This window comes from Miniopterus natalensis, chromosome 17, assembly GCF_054644295.1.
Source record: "Miniopterus natalensis isolate mMinNat1 chromosome 17, mMinNat1.hap1, whole genome shotgun sequence".
Taxonomy (NCBI): Eukaryota; Metazoa; Chordata; class Mammalia; order Chiroptera; family Miniopteridae; genus Miniopterus; species Miniopterus natalensis.
Window position 1 is genome coordinate 18,830,825 of NC_142097.1, and position 21,871 is coordinate 18,852,695.

A 21,871-nucleotide genomic window follows, 5' to 3' on the forward strand; every position below is an offset into this window, starting at 1 on the left:
TCCTGGTATATTTAGATTTCTTGGTAATCGTTACATACATTTGCTATAATAAGAAAAAGTGCAAAACAAACCCCAATACTGTAGCCCCCACGCTTAAACCACACACATTCTGTTATATACCTAATCTGGTAAACACAATATATTCTGTCATCCAGAAAGTGTCTTCGCTTAATGAAACCACGGGGCAAAATCACGTCCTTTAGAAACGCCTTTTTTAAAAGTCAGTTTTTAAAATTATCTTTTTTGCGTGATATTTCACATGAACTGTCAGTGTTGTTCCTGTAGCGAATGGCCATTACAATAAAACATCTCCATCACCGCCTTTAATGCTTATTACCCAATTATTTCGGCAAGGATCAGAGGGAATTTACACAGAAGCGACATGGACAATGCAGTCACCGAGGTCGCATAAAAGGACAGCTAGGCAGTGGGAGCAGGGCTGGAGGTGGGAAGGGAGGCAGTCTCGCCTCAAATCCCAGACGAGGGCTTCCTGGGCCTGGGTACAAATCTGCGCCCCGAGCTGTGTGGCGGCCACAGCAACCGGGAAACTTGCTGAGTTACATGGATCTCAAGATTCAATACGGTTGGTAATGAAATACTCCCCCTACCCAAAATGCTCTTTTAATTTTTAAACAATAATTCTTGTAGAGGAAGACAGATTAATTGCTCGGCAGTGGTTCAAGGTATTTTGTCTGGCAGGCTGTGCGCACTGTTAGCTTTTGCCTGCACCTACCTGTAAGATCTCTGACTGGAGTCTGGGACAGCAATCCTCACTGAATTGTTCAGAAGTTCCTCACTGAAGGCAAACATCTATTCCAGAACCACTTCCCCTTCGCTAATTAATTCCTCATAAAGAGTAATCTCTTGAGCTTCCAGTAATTAAAAAAGAAAAGTGCAACGGTAATGTAGCCACGGGTTTCTTTCCCTTCTTTTTCCCCCTCCCACCAACACCTTTAGGGCCCGGAAAATGCTGCCATGGAGACAACAGCTGCTGGGTTATGAGTGACAGGTCTCAAGAGAGAAGCGTCTTGGAACAGGAACATCTCGAGTTTAAAAAAAAAAAAAAGTGGCGAGGGAGCAACCAATGCAAGCTGTGTGACCAAGCAGGGTGGGGGCGCTCAGCTGAACAGTGTTATTTTAGCCAGCAGAGAATAAAGGCACGATTTCCCCCTTTCATCTCATCTGACATAGGAAATGTTTTCCTTCCGAAGGGGAACAGATTTCTTTTAAGCACATCTCGAGCATATGTACATATCTTGGCATAATTACATTTTAAAATTGGGATTCACACTGATGCACCAAACTGGTTGCCTTAGTAATGAGATATCACCCAGGCAACGGATTTGCGGCCCTTTCAGGAGAGCGGATCATCTGTTTCCAACTTACAGGGGAGTGGGCCGGGGAAGGGGTGGCAGCAGTTTCTTATTGGCAGTATCTGAGAGGAGATAAATAGGAAACAAATTATTTTTGACAGGTCGCCATTATTTTCCAAATACGCCTTTATCTTTTTTACTCATCGGTTGGATGGGAGGAAGGAAAGAGGGGAGAGAGAGAAGAAAGGATGCTCTGTTGTTCTGATGTTAAATTTTTGCTGAGGCATTTTTATTGTTCTACAAGGGCTGTGAATTTATTTGTCAATATGTAAATCTAAATGACATCAGTTATTGGCTTATATTATCAATCAACAGAAATCTTTTTCACAGGAGTAGAATCAGTGCCTTGTACATAGTACCATTATTATTTTTTTAATTTAAATTTAAAAAAAATATATATCTTTATTGATTTCAGAGAGAGGAAGGGAGAGAGAGAGAGAGAGAAACATCAATGATGAGAGAGTCGTCACTGATCGGCTGCCTCCTGCACGCCCCCGACAGGGGATCGAGCCCGCATCCCAGCATGTGCTGGTTATTAATAAACATGCTGGTCATTAATAAACCAATAATGCCCTGACTCCTAGATGAAATGGGCGTTTTTTGGTCCTTAATTTGTGGGATGTTTCTATGTTTGATACTACTGGTCATTCCTTCTTATTTTAAATTGCTGCTTCCTTTACTTCCCTCATATATCCAACTGCTTGTTGGTCTCCTTGACTTGAATGTCTTAAACCATGAAAGACATCACGCCCCAAACAATTTCCTCCAAACACACTCCCGCTTCTGTACCCCCATCTCTATCTCATTTAGCAACACTGGCCACCCAGGAACCTGAGTTGGAAACTTGGGCATCCGTGACACCTGCCCCACCCAACAACTGCCCCACCCAACTATCACGGCCTGCCCATTCTACCTCCAAACCTTTCTCAGGTTCCTCCACACCGCAGCGACCGCTGCTTGGATTTAGGCCCCCATCTGCTTTCCCCAGATGATAGCAAGAGGCTCTTAATTGGCCACCTTGCCCCCAGTCTTGTTGACTTCTCTCTCTTTGACAAGGATCTATTTAAAAATTGAACACTGACCACATCACTTCTGTCTTCTAAATCTTTCGACGGGACTTCCACTGAATCTGGTGGGCATGTGGGGGAGCAGACAACCGGATGGCCCTGCTGCTAGAGAAATGTAACCGCATAGCTCAACTCTCAGGGGAGTAAACGACTTTCTCAGGCATCATACAAGGTTGGTTGAAATGTAAAATTCTGATGATTCAAATTCTTGACCAGGATATAGAATGACAAAAACTCCCATTCGTTTCAGGATAAGTGTAAGTGGATATGATTACTTTGGAAAGCAACTAGGCAATCTCCAGTAAACGGAAAAATATGCAGGCTCTACAACCTAGCACTGGCAATCTGCGGAGCATTCCCTAGAGCAGCGATTTTCAAGGTGTGGCCTGGGGAACCCTGGGCATTGCTGAGACCCTTTCAGGGGACCCTCAAGATGAAAACTAATTTCATAATAATACCAGCAGGTTACTTGGCCTTTGTAATTCTCACCCTATCACGCATCTACAGTGGAGTCTTCCAGAGGCTGCGTCACACGTGATGACATCATTACTCTGACAGCTAATGGCATGTGTGTACGTGAGTGTACACGTACATTTATTTGTATACACACACGTATATTTGTATATTCTTGAATTTTGTAGCATTTTCAAAGGTGAGAGCTTTGGGGTCCTCAAAACTTGAGAATAGCCACCCCACAGACACCTACTCACTTTAGACAAGGAAACAGACACCAAAACGTTCATTGCGGCACCACACAAAATGACAAAAACATTGAAAAACTATTATCAGGAAAATAAGGAATGACTTTTTAACCAGGAAAGAACAAAAAGAAATAAAAGTAAATAAACGAGAGCTACGCTTAGGGGCATTTAAAAACATGCTGTGTGAAAAACAAACACGCCGGGTGAGAAAAACGAAGCCGCGGGAGGCTCAGCACAGCACGGTGTGGGGACAGAGCACTGTGGACTGTGACGGGAAGTTATCCTCAGACAGAGGCTCCGGCCCTGACAGCAGAGACTAAGCGGAACCTGCAGAAGGGAAGCCTGCTGAGCCGGGAGCTCCGAGAAGCCTAGTCCTCAGCTAGCTCTTTACATCTCGTTGGGTAAATAACGGGAGCGTTAGTCAATGTTTGAGTACTGGTTGTAAAATTCAAGTTAAATCTAAATTTAATTCTGATGTCATGGGACACTGCTGCCATGGATGTTTGCTTCCTAATTATCCATGTGGCTGTTTTTTGTTTGCTTGGTTTTTAACCCTCACTTGAGGATGTGTCCACTGATTTTAGAGAGAGAGGCAGGGAGAGGGAGAGAGAGAAACATCATCGGCCTCTTGCCTCTTGCACGCGCCCCGACTAGGGATCGAACCTGCGACCTTTCAGGGGCTCCAACCAGCCGAGCCACACCAGCCAGGGCCATATGGCTATTTTCTAAGAAGGGTAAAGAACTTTCCTGTAACATTGAAAGAGCTGTTTTAATAATTCAGAGGGCTAGGATTAGTCTACGTTTATTATGGAAAAATGACATTTGTGTTCGAATATTTTTGTAAAAAACTTTGTTCCCTGTATTTGTCACAGGAAGTTTATTTTACCCACTAACCTTCGTGACTATAAACCCGCGATGATATGATGACCCAGCTCTAAGGAGCTCAACCTGTATAAATGGTTTATGAAATACTGCTTCACATCTATCTTGCCTGGAAGAGCATTTTCAAATCAAACGTGAATCTAACAGGGTGGTCGGTTCTTAAACTTTCTGGTAGCTCTTCTTCCAGGAAGCCTTCTCTCCTGGCAGTCGTTACCGACCTAAGACCATCACAACCACTCCTTCCCCCTGGTGTGGGTGCCAACACACCTGTCCCGGCTGGGTTGTCAGCGTCTTCTGGGTGGAACCTTGTCTTGTTCATTCTTAGGCCCCTTTTCACAAATGAACAAACCAGTCCGTGTTTCCTACTCACGCATACGTGCACACGAGCGCCTTTCTCCCGCACAGCCCCCGGTCACAGTGCTGGAGGGGGCGCTCGCTCCCCAAAAGACAGTCAGTCAATGGCCACCGTTTAATCAAAGGCCCAGTTTTCTTTATTTCTCTCAACACTTAGTCAAGGTCAAGCAGCACATGTCTGACCGTGAATATTCCCCATGAAAACAAGCAACGCATGGCATTAGGGCGGGACCGCCCTCATCACACAGCAATGCCACCACCCTCCTGCCCGTAATCCAGCGCATGCTTTGTGAGCAGTCACTCAAACACACCTTTCCCTACCTCCCCATGGCTCAAAAGTCACTTTTAACAAAAGAAAGAAGAATCTCTTCCTCTCCCGATGCACGTTTTCTCAGTAAAACGCGGGGTCACCACTTTTCATTTCTGCGCCTATGTCAAGAGCTGAGTCGTATTTTCAACATTAGCGTTTCCTTTCAATTGAGTAAAAACATATTAGTTTACCTGCTCGGTTGTAAATGGCTCAGACATCATCGGATGTCTACCAAGGTCGCTTAGTAAAGGAATCTGGCCACATCCCATTCTTTTTTCTCCCTGAGCATGTGGCTGGGTTTAGAAGCTTTCCCTCAACACCGCGAGCCGCACCTGTCTTTCCTGCGAGGAGCGCCCTCGGGGGTGTCACTGAGCCGTCACTGTGCAGGGGCCAGGGGAGTGTGTGCAGAAGGCCGGCTCCTGGCTTCAAGGCCCTTTTCTGACACCTGTGTGACCTCCAGCAAATGACCCGGCCACCTGCGGCTGTAGTTCCCTTTCCCAGCAAATGAAAACAGTAACAGGCGCTCAGTCCCTAGGTTCTTGTAAAGATTTAGTCAGTACGTGTAAAGTGCCGAGGATGGTGCCTGCCACTAAGCGAAAATTAGTAGTTCTTTCTTTGTTTTACTTTAAGGGCAAAAGGAACTGATTTCTGTGAAAGACAGGTATTTGGCGTTGGGTCTGAGAGACAGAGCACTGGATTGGTTTCACGAAGTCCGTGAGCTTTGTTTGAAAATGAAGCGAGAGCCGCCCCTGGTTTCAGGCCACTACTTGGCAAAGTGTCGCCATGAAAATACTACGTCAGGGAACAGAGGCCGATGAATAATTAAACAATAAAATCCAATTTTCAGGTAATGATTCTATTCGTACTTTCTCTCTGGCCGGTTAGAAAATTAGTAACCTCAGGTCTACATTAACCTCCGAGACTTCTTATAATTAGTTACGACGCCATTCTCAGGTTTAGAGTGCACTATTTTCACTCTATGTTTATTCCTTACGGAGCCACTTTTAAACCTCCCTGTGATTGGGACTGTACTATAAACCCAACAGTAAGTACCCAAAATGCAACTTCACCAAATAAGTACAAGAACATACTAATAACATTTACTTATTAATATTAGGACACACCAACCAGGGCAGTCCTTGGGGTGATACCTTTGCAACATACAGTTTTTAAGGATAAGGTGATATGTCCTTGAAAATCATTATCAGAAGGACTAGCGTGTCCCAGGCTCAAAGGTCCTGAGCTCAAAGGGGACAGGAGCTCACCCCCGGCCACGTCTGGAGTGAGGTTTCTAAGCAACTGGGAAAATCAACACAAACTACACAGGAGGGAGGAGTGAGGCACTGCTCTTACTCCCACAGGGTCGGAAAATGAAGCACTAAAGCCCCAATCTGCAGCGAGTATACAGGTATGCAGGGGTGAAAAGATCATCATCTGGGGTTTCCTTTTGAAAACGCCGAGCAGAACTGACCGACAGAGCAAACACAGGAAAGCGTGAGGTGAGAACAGATACAGAGAGAACAGCAACACATTGACAATCGCTGAGGTCGGGAGGTGGGAGCATGGGGACTCATACTATTCTTGCTATTTCTGTAAATGCTTACAAGTTTTTATAATAAAAATATCAAAAAAAGAAGATACTCCTTTTTCAAGATATACCAAAAAATGACTTACACCAGGCCCTCAAAATTCAATAAATTCCAGAAACTAGAAGTGGTACACTTAATGCTCTGCGATGGTAATGCAATAAAACTAACAATTAATTAAAAATTGGAAAATAAGACAAAATGTACACGCAAAACATGGATCACCTGGAGACAATTTTAAAAAAGATGTTTAAACAACACTTTGGGAAAGAGGGAACCTAAGCATAAAAAAATAATTAAATGATAATGCATCAGGTCCTATAGATACAGCGAAAGTAATTCTCAGAACGAATTTCATAGTCCATTACTAATAAATTTAAAAGAAAAAAAATGCATGAAGTGCCCAACTCCAGAAGTTGGAGAAAGATAATCTCCTGCTTGCTTCTGCTCTTTATATTCAAAAAAGGAACGAATTGCTGAAGATAAAAAGCAAAATTTAAAAAATTAGAAACTTAAAAAAGGTGGAATTTCTGTCTATAATCAATAACAGATGCCCTTTAAGAAAGAACTCATTCCCCCCCCAAGTAAAGACACAATTTACAAAAGCACATATGGGTTATACAGGTGGGTCAAAAAAGTCACTCTTCAAATCCACCAGCCTATTCCAAATTTCTTGTAAACAGTAAAAAAAAAAAAAAAAAAAAAGATAAAACTTCCCAGATACATTTTCATCTTCATTTGAGAACCCATCTTCAATTCACCTTATATGACAATTTTAATCTTGACCTACAGATTTCCTAGAATGAGAGCATAAATTTAGAAATCTACATGCACCAAAAAAAAAAAAAATTAAAATTAAAAATTAAAAAAGGGTATTTCTTGAGGGGTTCCATACCCCATTCCTCTTTCAAGACAACAAAATATTTTAAACTCAGTGGGTACAGAGTATTAGAGAATCGTGACTCTTTCCAATGCATCTGGTGCAGTAGTTTCACTAACAGAACTATGGACTTCTTTCAGGATTTCCCCAAAGATGCACAAAAAATGTATCCCATTTTCTGGCAGTTAATGAATGTGACACACAGAAGACAAACAAATCAAAACCAGAAAGCTCCGGTTGAAGAAGGAAAAAAGCTAAAGCCGCAGAATTACCCAGGACAGATCAGCCCCACATGCTTGCTGCTGAGCTGACTCGACTCATCGCTCAGCACCTCCTTGCTTAAAGCTGTAATTCCACGACTTTAAACAGTTTCTTCAGTGCTGCCTCGAGATATCATCTTGTTTGATTTCTCATTTTCAAGTGTGACGTAAAGAACGCACACACACAAACTCCGAGGTAGAGGGTTTGTGGTGAAGTGAAGCAATTGTGTATCGTGGAGGGAGGAGACAAGTGACCTTGGCTATACGGATCCATTTCTTTTGACGATGCAGAAATGTGTAGATGACAACTGGGCTTTTTAGAACATGTGCTTTTTTTTCAATGTCCAGGCAAAACATTCAGGCTTTAGGCCATTCAGAAAGGGTGTTTATAAGACTGAAAGTACCCAGAGCTTCAGCGAGACAAGATCTCTCACGCATTAGTTCGTGGGAGCGTAAATCGGCACAACCCTTCTGGAAGCCATTGGGTAACGAGCACAGGGGATCTTAAAAGTGCCTATCTTTTGAGTGAACATTTTCGTATCTGTGACATTAGTGAGGGTGTGTTTATGGGTCTCTTGGATTGCCTCTTCTGGTACTTGTTTTTCATACCCTTGGCCCATTTTTCTCTTGGGTTGTCTGTCTTTCTCTTATGAATCGGTAGGAACTGCCTATATATGCTATGTATTAACTTTGTGTATTGCAATTATTTTTTCCAAGCTATCAGTTGTCATTTGACTTTGTTTGTGGTACGCTCTTCAATGTGAAACATTTTCACGTAATATAATGAAATATGTCTTATCTCTTTCTTTAGGGATTTTGGGTTTCTTCAAAATATGTACAGGTCTGGGATTTATTTTTTGCACATGGTATGAGATAGGGGTCCAATACGGCTTCATTCTAGGTAAATAACCAGCTGTTCTAATTCCGTTTAATAAGAAAATTTGTTTTTTCACCCCACCAAGTTGAAATTCTGCCTTTGTCTACCATTCAATTCCCACATATACTTAAATCTATTTCAGGACTCACTATTTTACTCCAGAGTCAATTCCTATGCCAATACCATACCGTGTTCATCACAGCATACCACAATAGGTTTTAACAAGTGAGAACCTGGTTTTCAGTGTATATTCATATATTTTTCTATGCCTTATCAAAGATTCAATGGCAAGGAGGAAGAGGCAGGACCAAGGATGTTTACTAAAACCAGAACCTCCAAGACCGATGGTTCTTAAATCTTTTAAACTTATCGATAGATTTTCAGAAAGGGGGGGGCCGGGAGGGGCGACACAGACAGACATCGATTTGTTGTTCCATTTATTTATGCATTTGTTGACTGCTTCTTGTATGTGCCCTGACTGGGGATTGAACCTGTAACCTTGGTGTACCAGGATATTCTAACCAAGTGAGATACCTAGCCAGGGCCAAAACTGATTGTTCTTAAAGAAATAAAGAGCACTGTGGCAAATAAAACTTAGGGAAAAGAGTTCACTTACATTGTGAGCAGAAATGTGAATTGTTAATATCTATTATGATTACAAACATAAATACCTTTTAATCAATAATTTTGCTCTTAGGAATCCAGCGCATAGAAATGAAGGCAATAGTATGGAAGGCTATATGTATAAAGAAGTCTATTAAAATTACGGGAAGACTGTGTGGGTTGTCCAGAAAAGAGTCAACATAGCAGGCCTGAGACTGCTATCCCTAGGCCTGCTGGCACAAGGCGGGGTTGGCCCTTGGCTGGTGTCTGTGACCTTGGCTGGTAAACAGTTTCCCACACTGATATCAAACTTTCCCTAAATAACAGTGGTTTAATGTGCTTATACAAACCATGTGGTTTATGCTGAATACCTGAATTCTCTGGGAGTCTGGAATTGTGGTATATGCCAGGCAGACGGTGCCTACACAACCAGCCGCCACTAAAACAGGGCACTGAGGCTCCAATGAGCTTCCTGGTAGATAACACCTGGCACAGGTCACAGCCCACTGCTGGAGGGATTCAGCACGTCCTATGCGACCCCACTGGGAGAGGACTTTTGGAAGCTGTGCCTGGTTTCCTCTGGACCTCACCCCATGTGCCTGTTCCCTTTGCTGATTTTGCTTTGCATCCTTTTGGTGATGAATTTTACTCATGAGTACAACTATATACTGAGTCCTGGGAGTCCTTTTAGTGAATCAATGAAAGTGGGAGTGGTCCTGGGGACCCTTGACAGAGGAGGTAGGAGAAGGTGTGGGCAGAGAAGGTAAATGTGGTAAAAAGAGTAATAAATATTGTAGAAAAATGTCTAAAAAAATCATCAGATGAACTATGACCTCATTTATATTATAGAATCTACTAGGATATATGCCCAGAAAGACATTGCAAAGGATGGTGACCATGATGTTCACAGTGTTACCCCGGGATGGTGGGATTTTAAGTGATTTCCTACAGTTTCCCTGACGCTTTCCTATATGGTTTGAACTTGTTTTTACAATGAGCACAGTTGAATTATATACTTAGAAAAAAGATAAAGCTATTTTTTCTTGAAAAAGGAAATAAAAACTGATTGCTGGAGATTGTTTAAAAATAGCATCCTTGATGCTGTCTCTAACTTTCCATTAAATTCTTACAAAAACAGAGAAAAAAATGAAAACATCACGTGGAAAGTTAGGTGACTAAACTGATGGCCTATTCCCAGAAGCTGAAGAAATTTCCACAAATTTCATGGCTCATAGAGTTGTTTAAAGAACACAATCAGTAGATCGCATCTGTCCAACCCTAGAGTGGTCTGCCCGAGGGTGGGAGGAAGATCCCTGCCTCCTACTGCGCTGCCTTCTGGTCAAGAAAGGCCAGCTTTGCATCACAGAGACTAGAGAGCTCTCCCTCCACGCACAGGGGGAGGGGGTGGGTGTGGGGTGGGGGTGGGGGGGAGGAGATGGCTTTGAAGCAGCCATCCCTTTTCTTTTAGAATCTATTCTCCAGGTAGAAATTCTAATTTCTCACCAGAAAGGAAGTAGAGGTGCTGAGAGGGGACTGAGAAAGGAACAGCTCCTTTTTAGTAGGTGTGCACACCTGGAATTACAATTTTTTTAAAGTTTTTTTTTTTTTCCTTTTAATTGATTTAATTTTTTTTTTTACAATAAGCTTTAAAAATTTTATTTTTATTTTTATTGTTCAAAATATTACAGATGTCCCCTTTTCTCCCCATTGACCCCTCCACCCCTTACTCACCCCCCGCCCCAGTCCCTCACCACACTATTGTCTGTGTCCTTGGGTTGTGCATATATGCATATAAATTCTTTGGTTAATCTCTCTCCACTTATCCACCCACCCACCCCCACCTTCCCCCTGAGATTCATCAGTCTGATTCATGCTTCCATGTCATTGAATCTATTCTGTTCATCAGTTTATTAAGTTCTCTAGATTCCACATATAAGCGAGACCATGTGATGTTTGTCTTTGTCTGCCTGGCTTATTTCGCTTAGCATAATATTCTCCAGGTCCACCCATACTCCCCAAAGGGCACTCTTTTAATTGATTTTAGAGAGAGGAAGTGAGAGAGGGAGAGAGAAACATCAATGTGAGAGAGAAACATTGATCAGTTACCTTCTGCAAGCACCCTAACAGGGATCGAACCCACAACCCAGGCATGTACCTTGACAGGGAATCCAATCCACCACCTTTTGGAGTGCGGGATGACACTCCGACCAACTGAGCCACCCTCGCAGGTCTGGAATTGAGATTTTTATGTAAGGCTGGGCCATGGGGTGGGAGGGAGAGGAGTGGGTCCTATTTATGGCTGGCAGAACTGCAATGTCTAAAGTCTGTGGGATGCTGAAAACTGTGAAAGAAGCACAAAAACTGCCCCTGTAGGTTTACCAGCAGCCACGCGGACAGAGAGTAAGTTCAGGAGAGGGCGACTCTTCAGTATATACCCCATACTGGGAAAGTTTCAAGAGTGAAAGGGATACTACCAAGAGTTATAACAGACAACAGTCATAAAGTAGGATTTTCCCAAGCAAACTGAGAGGTATGGTCATGCTGGTTCAGGCCATGCCCTAAATTGAGTCAATTTCTTAGACAGGTATAAAGAAGAGGAAGTATCAGGTCTGCAAAACAACAAAAGCATCCCTGGAAAGTACTGAAGAACAGGTGTATAAATACAATGTACTAGGGCAGACAGAAAACAGAGGTCCAAACCTGCCAACTTACTAGCAGTAAATTGAGAAAGAAAACAGAACTGAGTAAAAGCAATATAAAAAAACACACCAATTAATAGAAGGAAACTGTGTTAGGATACAACAGAATTTAGTGCTTCACTCCAAGAGTTCTTCTAAATTCTAGGCAAAATAAATGACAGAGCCCAAGGAACATCTTGGCAATTGGGAAGAGAAGACATCCATTATTAGCACACGATAGAGTCATTTACCCAGGAAAACTAACAGAATCAATAAATATAAATCAAGAAAGTTTTCATTAGGATACAGGTCCACCAACACAAGCCAATACTACTCTGTCTCAACAAACACTGCCATGTAGAAAATATAAGAAAACATTCACAGCGGTGACAAAAACAATAAAATATCTAGAAATTAACCATGAATTCATAAGGCATCTCTAAGTCTCAAAGGTGAAAGAAATGGTTCAGATGAGCCTATTCTAGACTCTTAAGATGATTTATTATTGTCAAAAATGTTAATCCTTTCAAATTAATCTATGCATTCAATGCAGTCCTAAGGAAAAGTATTGTTGAATTTAATGAGCACAGTAAACGCACATGAAAATTTATACTGCAGAATAAAGGTCTATGTACAGGTCAATCAACCTTAATAAAGAAGGGCAGAGAAGAGGGACTTATCCTACCACATACTAAGACGTACTACAATAAAAACTGTGTGGCATTAGTGCAAAAACAGCCAACATAAAACCAGAACAGAACAGAGCACTCAGAAACAAAATATATATATATTTAATATGTAACAACAAAAATCAGTGTGTAAAGGACAGGCTGTTTAACAGATGATGTTGAGAAAACCTGCTCATCATATAGAAGAAAACGAAACTGGGTTTCTATCTAAAACCACATACATAGGTAGATTATAAATGGATTACAGACCTAAATGTAAAAGGTAAAGGTATATAGTTCATAGGAGAAAATATAGGGTAGTATCTTTGTCACCTAGAGACGGGGAAAGCCCTCTTAAACAAAACTCCAAAGCACAACATAAGACGAAATACTGAAGAATCTGGTTATGTCAAAATTAAGGATTCTCTTCAACAAAGCACATTATAAAGTTCCCTAGAACGCATGCAGAATAGGAGAATATATTTATAATATCTAAAGTGAATATGAAACTTTTATGTTTAAAATAGTCAAGGGATTCCTGATAACCAACATGAAAATGATACCAACTGTGGTAGAAAAATGGACAAAGGACATGAATGAGCGGTTTACAGGGAAACAAAAACGCAAACAAGTATTCAATGGGACGCTCAAATTCAACGGTAATCAGAGAAATACAAAAGTACGAGATATCGTTATACCTGCCAGTCTGGTAAAACGTCCAGGCAGCTGGATGCTGCTGCAGGGATGTGGGCACAGAGTGACCCCCTGGACAGCTGGCGGTGGCGCAGACTGGCACAGTCATTCGGAAGAGAAGTGTGGCACTCCTTCCACCAACGCGTCTGCATCTCCCCAATGACCCACATGTCCCAGGGACATTCTCACAGAGGCACATGGTTTCATCTAATATTTCACATGAAGACGGTTCATGTGCTAGGTGTGAAAACCGGTGTAAGGAAATAAAAGAAATGCCTGAGTGAGTGAAGGCAACGAGAAGCCCTGGCCGGGGCGACAGGGACCCGCAGCGTGACGTCCACATTCCGCACCCCGGTCAGCGCAGGCGGTGCGTCACAAGGGCGGGGGAGGCTGCTTCAAACATGTTGGCAAAACTTCTGAATCACAAGATAAAAAAAAAGTCCTCCCCGCAGTGACGCCGAGGGAAACAACTCAGTTACTGCAACAGACAAAAGCGGGCTGCTTCTGACAGCTCTCCAACTTTAAATGCCAGGAGATGAAACGTCCTCAGTGTTTGGAGGGTAAAATAATTTTGAGCTCAGACAGCCAAATATGTTTTCCATGTGTAAAAAACATTCTAGGATACGCGAAGATACAAAAAACAAACAAACAAAAAAATCGATACCATCACGAACACTTCTTGAATGGAAGAAAGTGTTCAATGAACTTTTCAGAACACAGCGGCCAGGCCTGCCCCGGACCTGCAGACCATGGAATTACCTTTTGCAGAAACAGGACGATCCTCACGAGCATCTGCGCGCGGAGGTCTTCCAGGGTGAAGAGCGTGCGGGGCGTCCGGATGAAGATTTTGGTCTTCCCGTAAGCCACGTCGTCCTGAAAGCCGCACTGCTCGATCAGCTTCCTGACGGCCTCTTTGTCCGAAGGGAGGTCGTGGTTGGGCCAGGTGAATTCTGAGATCATCTTGTACCTGGGCGAAAAACAACAGGGCGAGATGAAGGGAGAACCACCATGTGGTCTCGAGGCATGCAGAAAAACACCATTCCGTAAACTTCCAGATGCTTCCTAGAAAGAAAAAGACCACCTCTTAGCAAACTAGGAATAGAAATGAATGTCATGGCCTGATAAGAGATGTGGGGAAAAACCTTCAATAAGATACAACACTCCTTCATGACAACGACCCTTACTGAAGTCGGGATGGAAGGGCACTTCCTTAATTTAATAAAGGCTCTTTACCAAAAGCTTAGAGCAAGAATCATTCATAAAGAGGCAACCTTGCGGGCTGTGGGCTCAGTCCTCGGTAGGGTGCATGCAGGAGGTAGCCGATCTGATGTTCCATTCTCACATCGACATTTCTCTCTCTCTCCCCCGTCTCTTTCTAAAAAAAAAAAAAAAATCAATTAAAAAAAAAAGAGGCAACCTTAGAAGCATTCTCTCTACAAACAGAAACAAGACCAGGTTGCCTCTATCACCAGTTTTCTCGCCAGCATAGTGAGCCAGATAAATGAACAGGTAAGTGACTGGAGAAAGAATTAAGCTAACATTACTTATGCACAATATACTCACTTCAAAGGAAATCAAGCAGATAAACTATTATCACTGAAAGACAACTAAGAGTATTCTGCATATTAGATGAATCCACAAAAGTCAACTGCATTTCTATGTACAAGCAGCCAACAGTTCCTGGCCATGTGGGCCTCTCACGGGGCAGTTCCCTACACACCGGCTTCACGAGAGTGTGAGTGTGAGCAAGACAGAAGTCAGAGAGTCCCAGCCCTTTGCAACCGAATCTCACAAGCGACATCCCATCACTTTCGCGGTATTCTACTTTGCTAGAAGCAAATCACCAGGCCCAGGCCAGCCTTGCAGGAAGGGGGTTACTCTGGGTGAACTCCAGGAGGTGGGGATCTTGGGACCAGTTTACAAGGCTGCCTACCACAGCGCTTCCCCCGACCCAGGTGCAAACTTGTTCGATAGAGGGAGTCAAATTTAATAACGTTCATACACTGCACCTGAATTTTAGTCATAGTGAGAAAGGCTTTGCCCACATTCCAGTTACAGAGTAACTTACCCGTGTGTTCTTCTAGTACATGTGTGTTTTCATTTTTTACATCTAGATCTTGAAGTTTATTTTGGTATAGGGAATGAAAATTGTATCCCTATTTTGACAAAAGGCTATTCCCAACACTACTTACTAAAAAGTCTGATTCTTTCCCCCCTCCCTGTTATTTATTAAGTCATTTTTATCCTATACTGTTTCATATGTGCTCAGTTCATTTCTAGGCTTCACTGCACTGTCTGTCTGTGCATCAGTACCACATGGTTTTAATTATAGATGTTATAAGTATATTTTAATGTCTTTTCTTTTTTTATAGGCCTCTCTAGCTATTCCTGCATGTCTGTCTTTCCATGTAAACTTCAGAATCAATTTACATAGTTCCAGAAAAACAATCACAAAACAACAAACAAATCAGGATGGCACCTCTACTAGGTTCCCGCGTTAAAGTCATTAAATTTATCTCTGATGCTGAGTTGTCCAATCCAGGAACAAGAGCTACCTTTCTATTTTTCAAGCCTATTTTTTGTGCCTTTAGGAGTCTAAGTTTTACACATTTCTGGTTAAGATAATATCCATCTAAGTGGCATCCAATCCCTTTGGACACCCCTCTCTTTCCCTAGTTCCATACAGCTCCCATGACAGCAAGCTCTCCCTGGCTTCCTTCGGTCTCTCTCAATATTTTCCTCTCAATCTCATTTTCTGGCTACTGCTCCTCTATTACTGGGCCCAAATGTTGGAGCTTTCCAGGGCTCCTATCAGGCCGTCTTTTCTCTATGTACACCCCCCTCCCACATCACCTCAGATATTCTATCCACTGTACTTTTCAATTTGTGAATTTATTATCCCAAGCCCAGCTCTCAGTTCTGAGCTTCCGACTCATATATCCAAAGCCTACATGGATCTTGAAGGCATCTCAAACTTCTCTTTCAATCTTTCTAGCCTTAGTGCCCTCAGTTACTAAAGGCAGAATCCTGGGACTCACGCTGATCCCTTCTCCTCTCATTCCTTCCAATCCATCAAGACCTACTGGCTCTACCTCCACAACACATTTAAAATTCAATATTCTCATCTTTACTGCCGCAATCCTAACCCGAGCCACCATCAAGTTGACTACAATAGAATCCTTTCTGCCTGCTCAGCAGCCGTTGTTTTCTAAAAATCCTGACATTTTAATCTTTTTTTTAAAGACTGATTTTTGGAGAGAGAAGAAAACGGGGGGAGGAAAGAAACATCTATTGGTTGCCTCCTGAATGCATCCTGACTGGGGATCAGACCAGCAACCTAGGTGTGTGCCCTGACCGGGAACTGAACCGGCACCCTTTGGGTGCACGAGGCAATGTCCAACCCACAGAGCTGCACCGGCCAGGGCTCATTTTTATGTTTCAGGGCCCTTGCGCTTTATCACCACACTCCAACCACACAGGCCTCCTTTAGGGCCCTGAAATGCATGTTTCCTCTTTCTTGCTTTAGAGCCTTCGCATATACTGTTCCCACTGCCTGGAATGCTTTTTAATTTATTCCCTGAAAAGCTGGTTCCTTCCCACCCGTTGGTCATACCTCCCTCCTTCACCGACCGTCAATCCTCGCACCCATGACTCTTTCCCAAGGCCGCCGGCTGAGCTCTGTCCTTACCCCACTCCTTGTACTGATTTGTGGGCTGATCTGTGGGCACCATGAAGGCAGGGACTTTGTTTGGTTCCCCACTCTATATCACGTTGTCTGCCATACGACGAGGACACAGATTTGTTGAGTGAAAGAAAAACATACACAAAAACCACAGCAGGAAATTCATTTAAAAGCCGACTCGCTTGCCAGGCAGGGACAGAGGCAGAAACCAAACGAAAGAGCTCTGCTGTGGATAGAGAGGCGGCATCACGCATCATCATGCGAGAGAGGAAACAGAACCAGGACCCTCCCAAATTCATTATGAAACGAGAGCAGGAGCCAAGCCCTGGGCCACCGCCCGGGGAGTCGGGGCGCTGCAGGAGCTGGGAGAGCCCGGGGCCGCCGCCCAGCGAGCGCCAGGGCCCAGGCTTCCCCCGGCAGGGCAGCCTCCCGACCGTGCCAACTGAGAAGCGGGCGCGTCTGCTTTCAGACAACTAGCTTTACCCCTGAGGAAGACGTTAGCAGCTTTCAAGGTTCTCAGTACAATTTGAAACCCTTCTCTCTCTTATCAAGGAAAGAATGAAAATAAAGAAAGGTGTCAAGTAAAAATTTAGGTTCCAAACTAGCTTACACAAAACATCTGCAGAACCTCGAAGCAAAAACGCAGTGTGGGGAATATTCCTTTCCCTCCCGCGTCACTGGGAACGTTAGTCCAATGTCCTGTGCACCTTCTATGCCACCCCACGTCCCGCTGTGGACAGTTCAGCCCGTAATAAAATAAAATGTCAGCGTCTCGATTCGAATAAACTCATTTATGGAAAGAGAAGATAAACACAGCCTGCAGAACAGGAACCGCTGTTTTCCCAGACGCACACCCCACTGTCTGCTTTTCCTAGAGGATTCTAGAGAGGGGCTAATCTCAACTTAAATAATCAGCAATTCGGTAGACTTCGGTCTCTCCACCACTGTGCCTTTTAAAGGGTAATTGGAAACATTCCTGAAGATGAACATGTTTCAATCTTCTCAACTTCTAATTTCCTGTTTTCTGTTAGGCGTGCTTTCCCACGGCGGCTGCTTCTTTATGCCAGGTTATCTGCTTCTCTGCTTTGAAAGCCACACATTCACCGTTGAAGACTGTAGGCTCAGAAGCCAACTGAGTTCAAATACGGCTCCACTGCTACTTGGCTATGTGACCCGGGGCAAGTGTGCCGCGGGCTGTGTGCACATCTGGGCCTTTGCCGGCCTCTTGTAAGGCGGCCACCATTGCTTCCCCGGCCTTGGCCTATGCCTGCGGTGTTCCCCTGCAGCTGCCGAGGAGGTTACTCGTCCTGGCCCTTGTGGCCACCTTCTGGGGCCGGGGCTGTGGTTTACCCCAACGCAGCAGCTGGGTGGCTTCCTGAACGGCAGCTCGAGCCCCGCGAGGAGGTCTGTCCTTAAAACGGCCACCCTGGCTTACTCCGGGGTCCTCCTATCTGCCTCGTATCATATTTGGGGGGACTCACGTTTTCAAGGTTCACTGAGAATCCCCTTTTGATCCCACAGTGTGGCCGTGCATTTACTTGGTTTTAAATATACATATTTTATATTATTGGGGGATGTTCTGGAGTCGGAATGGGAGATTTAAGCTTGCACCACTGAGACCACCATATTTAAAATTCACAGGTTCTTTTTAATCTGTCCACTGCTCTCGGATCTACAATAATCCCTTGTTCAAAGCACTATCATTAAGCTCTTTCTCCCGGACCCCGCAGTAGCATCCCTGAGCGTCTCACTTTCTATTCACACAGCAGCCAGAGTGATCTTTTAAAGCGTCCAGAAGACTGAACCACTCTCTGCTTAAAACTCACCCATGGTTTCCCACTACCTTTAGCCCAAACCAAAACTGTTTAGTCTGGATTATAAAGTTCAACATGATCTGGTCTCTCTGTTCCTCTCTCTGATCTCATCTCACACCACGGCCCTGTCACTCAGCATCCTCTGACCACACGGAATACATTTTATATTTGGCCCCTAAAATGCCACACTTATCACTGCAACAGAGCCTTTCCCCGCTGTACCCGCTGCCCACGGGCTCTCTCCTCTGCTCTTTGTGTGGTGGTTACTTCCTGTCCTTATTATCTCCTTAGAGACTCTTCTGACCATCCACTATCTTAAGTATTTATTTATTCATATTTGTGTGGAATCTCTAGAGTAGATTGAACAGGAAAAGGTCAATAAATATTTTAAAATCAATGCACAGATGGAATTTAAGACATTATTTTTATGAGTCCCCAGTGGTCCACTATCATTACCTTTACCAACAATAAATAGCAATAGCAATCATATCTTACATTAATTGAGTGATTAATATATACTACGTACTATTCTAAGCGCTTTTTGTATATTATCTCATTTACTCCTCTAGCAACCCCACAAAGTACATACTATTATTACCTCCATTTTACATATGAGCAAACTGAGGCGTGAAAAGGTTATATGATTTGCCCAAGGTCACGAAGCTATGAAATTAACCAGGTAGACTAATTTCAGGACCTTCGTGATTAACTATTTAATACTTTGTGATTATTATACAGTTGACCCTTGAAAACATGGGTTTGGATTGTGCTGGTCCACACATATACAGATTTTTTTCAATAAATACTGTAAACGCATTTTCTCTTCCTCATGGCTTTCTTAACATTTCCTTTCCTTTAGCTTACTCTATTGTAAGAATAAAGTATATAATGCACATAACGTACTAAACATGTGTTAATCAGCTGTTCACGGTACCGGTAAGGCTTCTGGTGAACAGCAGGCTATCAGTCAAGGTCTGGGGAGTCAAATGTTATACAAGAATTTTCAACTGCGTGGGGAGCTGGCACCCCTAACCCGTGTGGTTCAAGGGTCAAGTGTAATTATTAATGTCAGTAATCATAAGCAGCATTAACTGAACATCGATAATGTACCAGGCACCTGGGCTTTTTACTTAGGTTTTTCAGTCCTCACAACAGCAGCCTTATGAAGTAGGTGTTACGATACTCATTTTACAGATGCAGAAACAGAATCAAAAAAGTTAAATTTCTGGCCCAAGATCATGCAGCACATGAGTGGCATAGCCAAGGATCCCAACCCGTGTGTGACGCCAAATCCTTGTTCTTTCTACTGTGCTACGATGCCCACACTTCTTTACAAAGGAAAAACACACTTTTCCCCCACGGTCCATAAACCATGAACTCGAGAGGACGCCCTCTGCCGAGTCTGGGCAAGTTTTCGCACCTGCAGTTCCCTCAGCTCTGCTGTTCACTCGCCAGGTACTCAGACGCGCATGCACTGTTGTAGGTGGGGAGGTCACAGATTCTCAGTGTACTATTAGGTTTCTTTGCCGAGTCTATTCTCACCTGTGCAGAAACTTCTCGTACGTCTGGCGGAAGGCAAATCCTGCCCGTCGCACCCTCACGTTTTCCAATAGTCCCAGATATTCAACCTGATGCCGGCAGCGTTCGTCATCAAATATCTGCGGGGACTTCTTGTCATTGGGTTTGATGCAACGAACGTAATACGGTTCCTAAAGGAATAAGTCAGCAAGCGATTAAGTTTCAGAAAAATCCCAGACTAAGGACACTCACGTAATTAGCGTTAACGGTGTCAAATTAAAGCTCTGGAGCCTCTCATTTCTCCGGCACAGGCCTGTGAATAAAGTAGTTACTCTTCCGCTCCCTTCAACCCAAGGTTGGAAGTGCTCATGCATTTACCTAAAATTTTGTTTTTATTATATTTTAGGGTTCATCAGAAGTAGCAGCATGGGGATAAAACTAGGGAATAAATAATTGAGATATGCAAACACTGAGCTTTTGTGTATTTACGGAAACATGGTTAGAAAGTAACAGGAGGGGTAAGAGAACGAGGCAGGAGCTGTGATGAAGACGGGCTACAGTGAGGATGCAAATATGAAGCACAGCCTGGTACGTAGTAAATGCTCTGTAAGTGTCAGCCAATGTTGTTACCACATTAGCCTGTGCTTTTGAAAAAGAGAGTAAGATTTATGAGCTTATTTGATACTTAAAATTTATGAGTATATAAGGAGACAAGTTACAAAACCACCTGCAGGCATCAGTGACTCTAAGAAAGAGCTTAGCAAAAAGTCCTTCTTTCTGTGCCAACGCCACTTTGTACCATGCATTAGATCGTAACTCCTTTCAAGCATAAAACTGTGCTTGGCACAAGATACCAAATGATCACTGGATGAATCAATGGGGTCAAATGTACCCTACTTATGGGTGTGAAGTTACTTCCCCTCCTCTGAATCTATTCTGTCAGACGCACACACGCATTTTAATTAAGTGATGAGTCCTCTGCAGTTAAATTGGGTAGTTTTTGAGCTGCAGGGAGGGCTGGAGGTAACAAGGATCAGCAAATAATTAAGAAGTAGGAGAGAGTTGAAGAATGTGAATCTACTTGCATTTTGAACAGAGTAAGTGTTCAACATCTAAAGAGGAAGCCCCACGTATAGACGGCTGCCGCCTTCCGCGATGAAGAAGGCCATTTGCCCGAGCCCCGCTGTCCTCGTCTCCTCTCGCTGCAGTAGCAGGTCATCACAAATGCCGTGGATCAAAACAACACGAATTTCTTTCTCCTACAGTTCTGGGGGTCAGCAGCTGGAAATGGGAGTTCGCTGGGCAGGAAATCAAAGTGTCAGCAGGGCTGCTATTTTCTGGAACCCCTCTTCTTATCTTTTTCAGCGTCCAGAGGCTGCCCGCATTCCTTGGCTTGCGGCCTCCTTCCAGCTTCGAAGCCAGCAATGGGCAATCGAGTCTTTCTCATGACGCCACCTCTCTGGTCTGCCTCTTCTGCCTCCCTCCTTCCCTTTGAAGGACTCGTGTTGACACTGGGCCCGCCGGGATAACGCGGGGTTTACTGTAGGGTCATCGGGCTGGCAACCGTAACATCTCCTGCCACGTAACACGGCATGTGCGCAGGCTGTGGGCAGGCTCCGGGCTTCGCTTCCAGGACCCGGCTCCGCATTACTGCATTCAAAGCTACTTCCTTCCACAAGGCGCCACAGGGCGAAAGGCAGCTTTAGGGCTCTGGGTGGGTTTCCCGTCATTCAGTTAACTTCTGCCTCCACACAGCCCCTGGCCTGCCTATTTCTTGCTTTCTTGTTGGTTCATGGCTGCATTCGAGAAGTTGGCTTGTATAACTTACCTAACATTTTATTGTTTTCAGTTGGTTTTAGTGGGCAGGTTGCTTTAGTGGGCAGCATTACTCGTACGTATTTTTAAGATCTTTATGTCTCTGTTCC

At 43.7% G+C, this 21,871-nt stretch overlaps 1 protein-coding gene across 1 annotated transcript in view; it reads right to left on the reverse strand.

The window, feature by feature from the left end:
* Positions 1 to 21,871, reverse strand: part of MYO1D (myosin ID) — a 242,804-nt gene that overhangs the window by 122,591 nt on the left and 98,342 nt on the right. Inside the window, exons 15-16 of the mRNA XM_087826041.1 lie at positions 19,971 to 20,137; positions 13,692 to 13,899 (exon numbers count right to left, since the gene is read on the reverse strand). Coding sequence (XP_087682167.1) covers positions 13,692 to 13,899; positions 19,971 to 20,137 — 375 coding nt within the window. The remainder of the gene's footprint in view (positions 1 to 13,691; positions 13,900 to 19,970; positions 20,138 to 21,871) is intronic.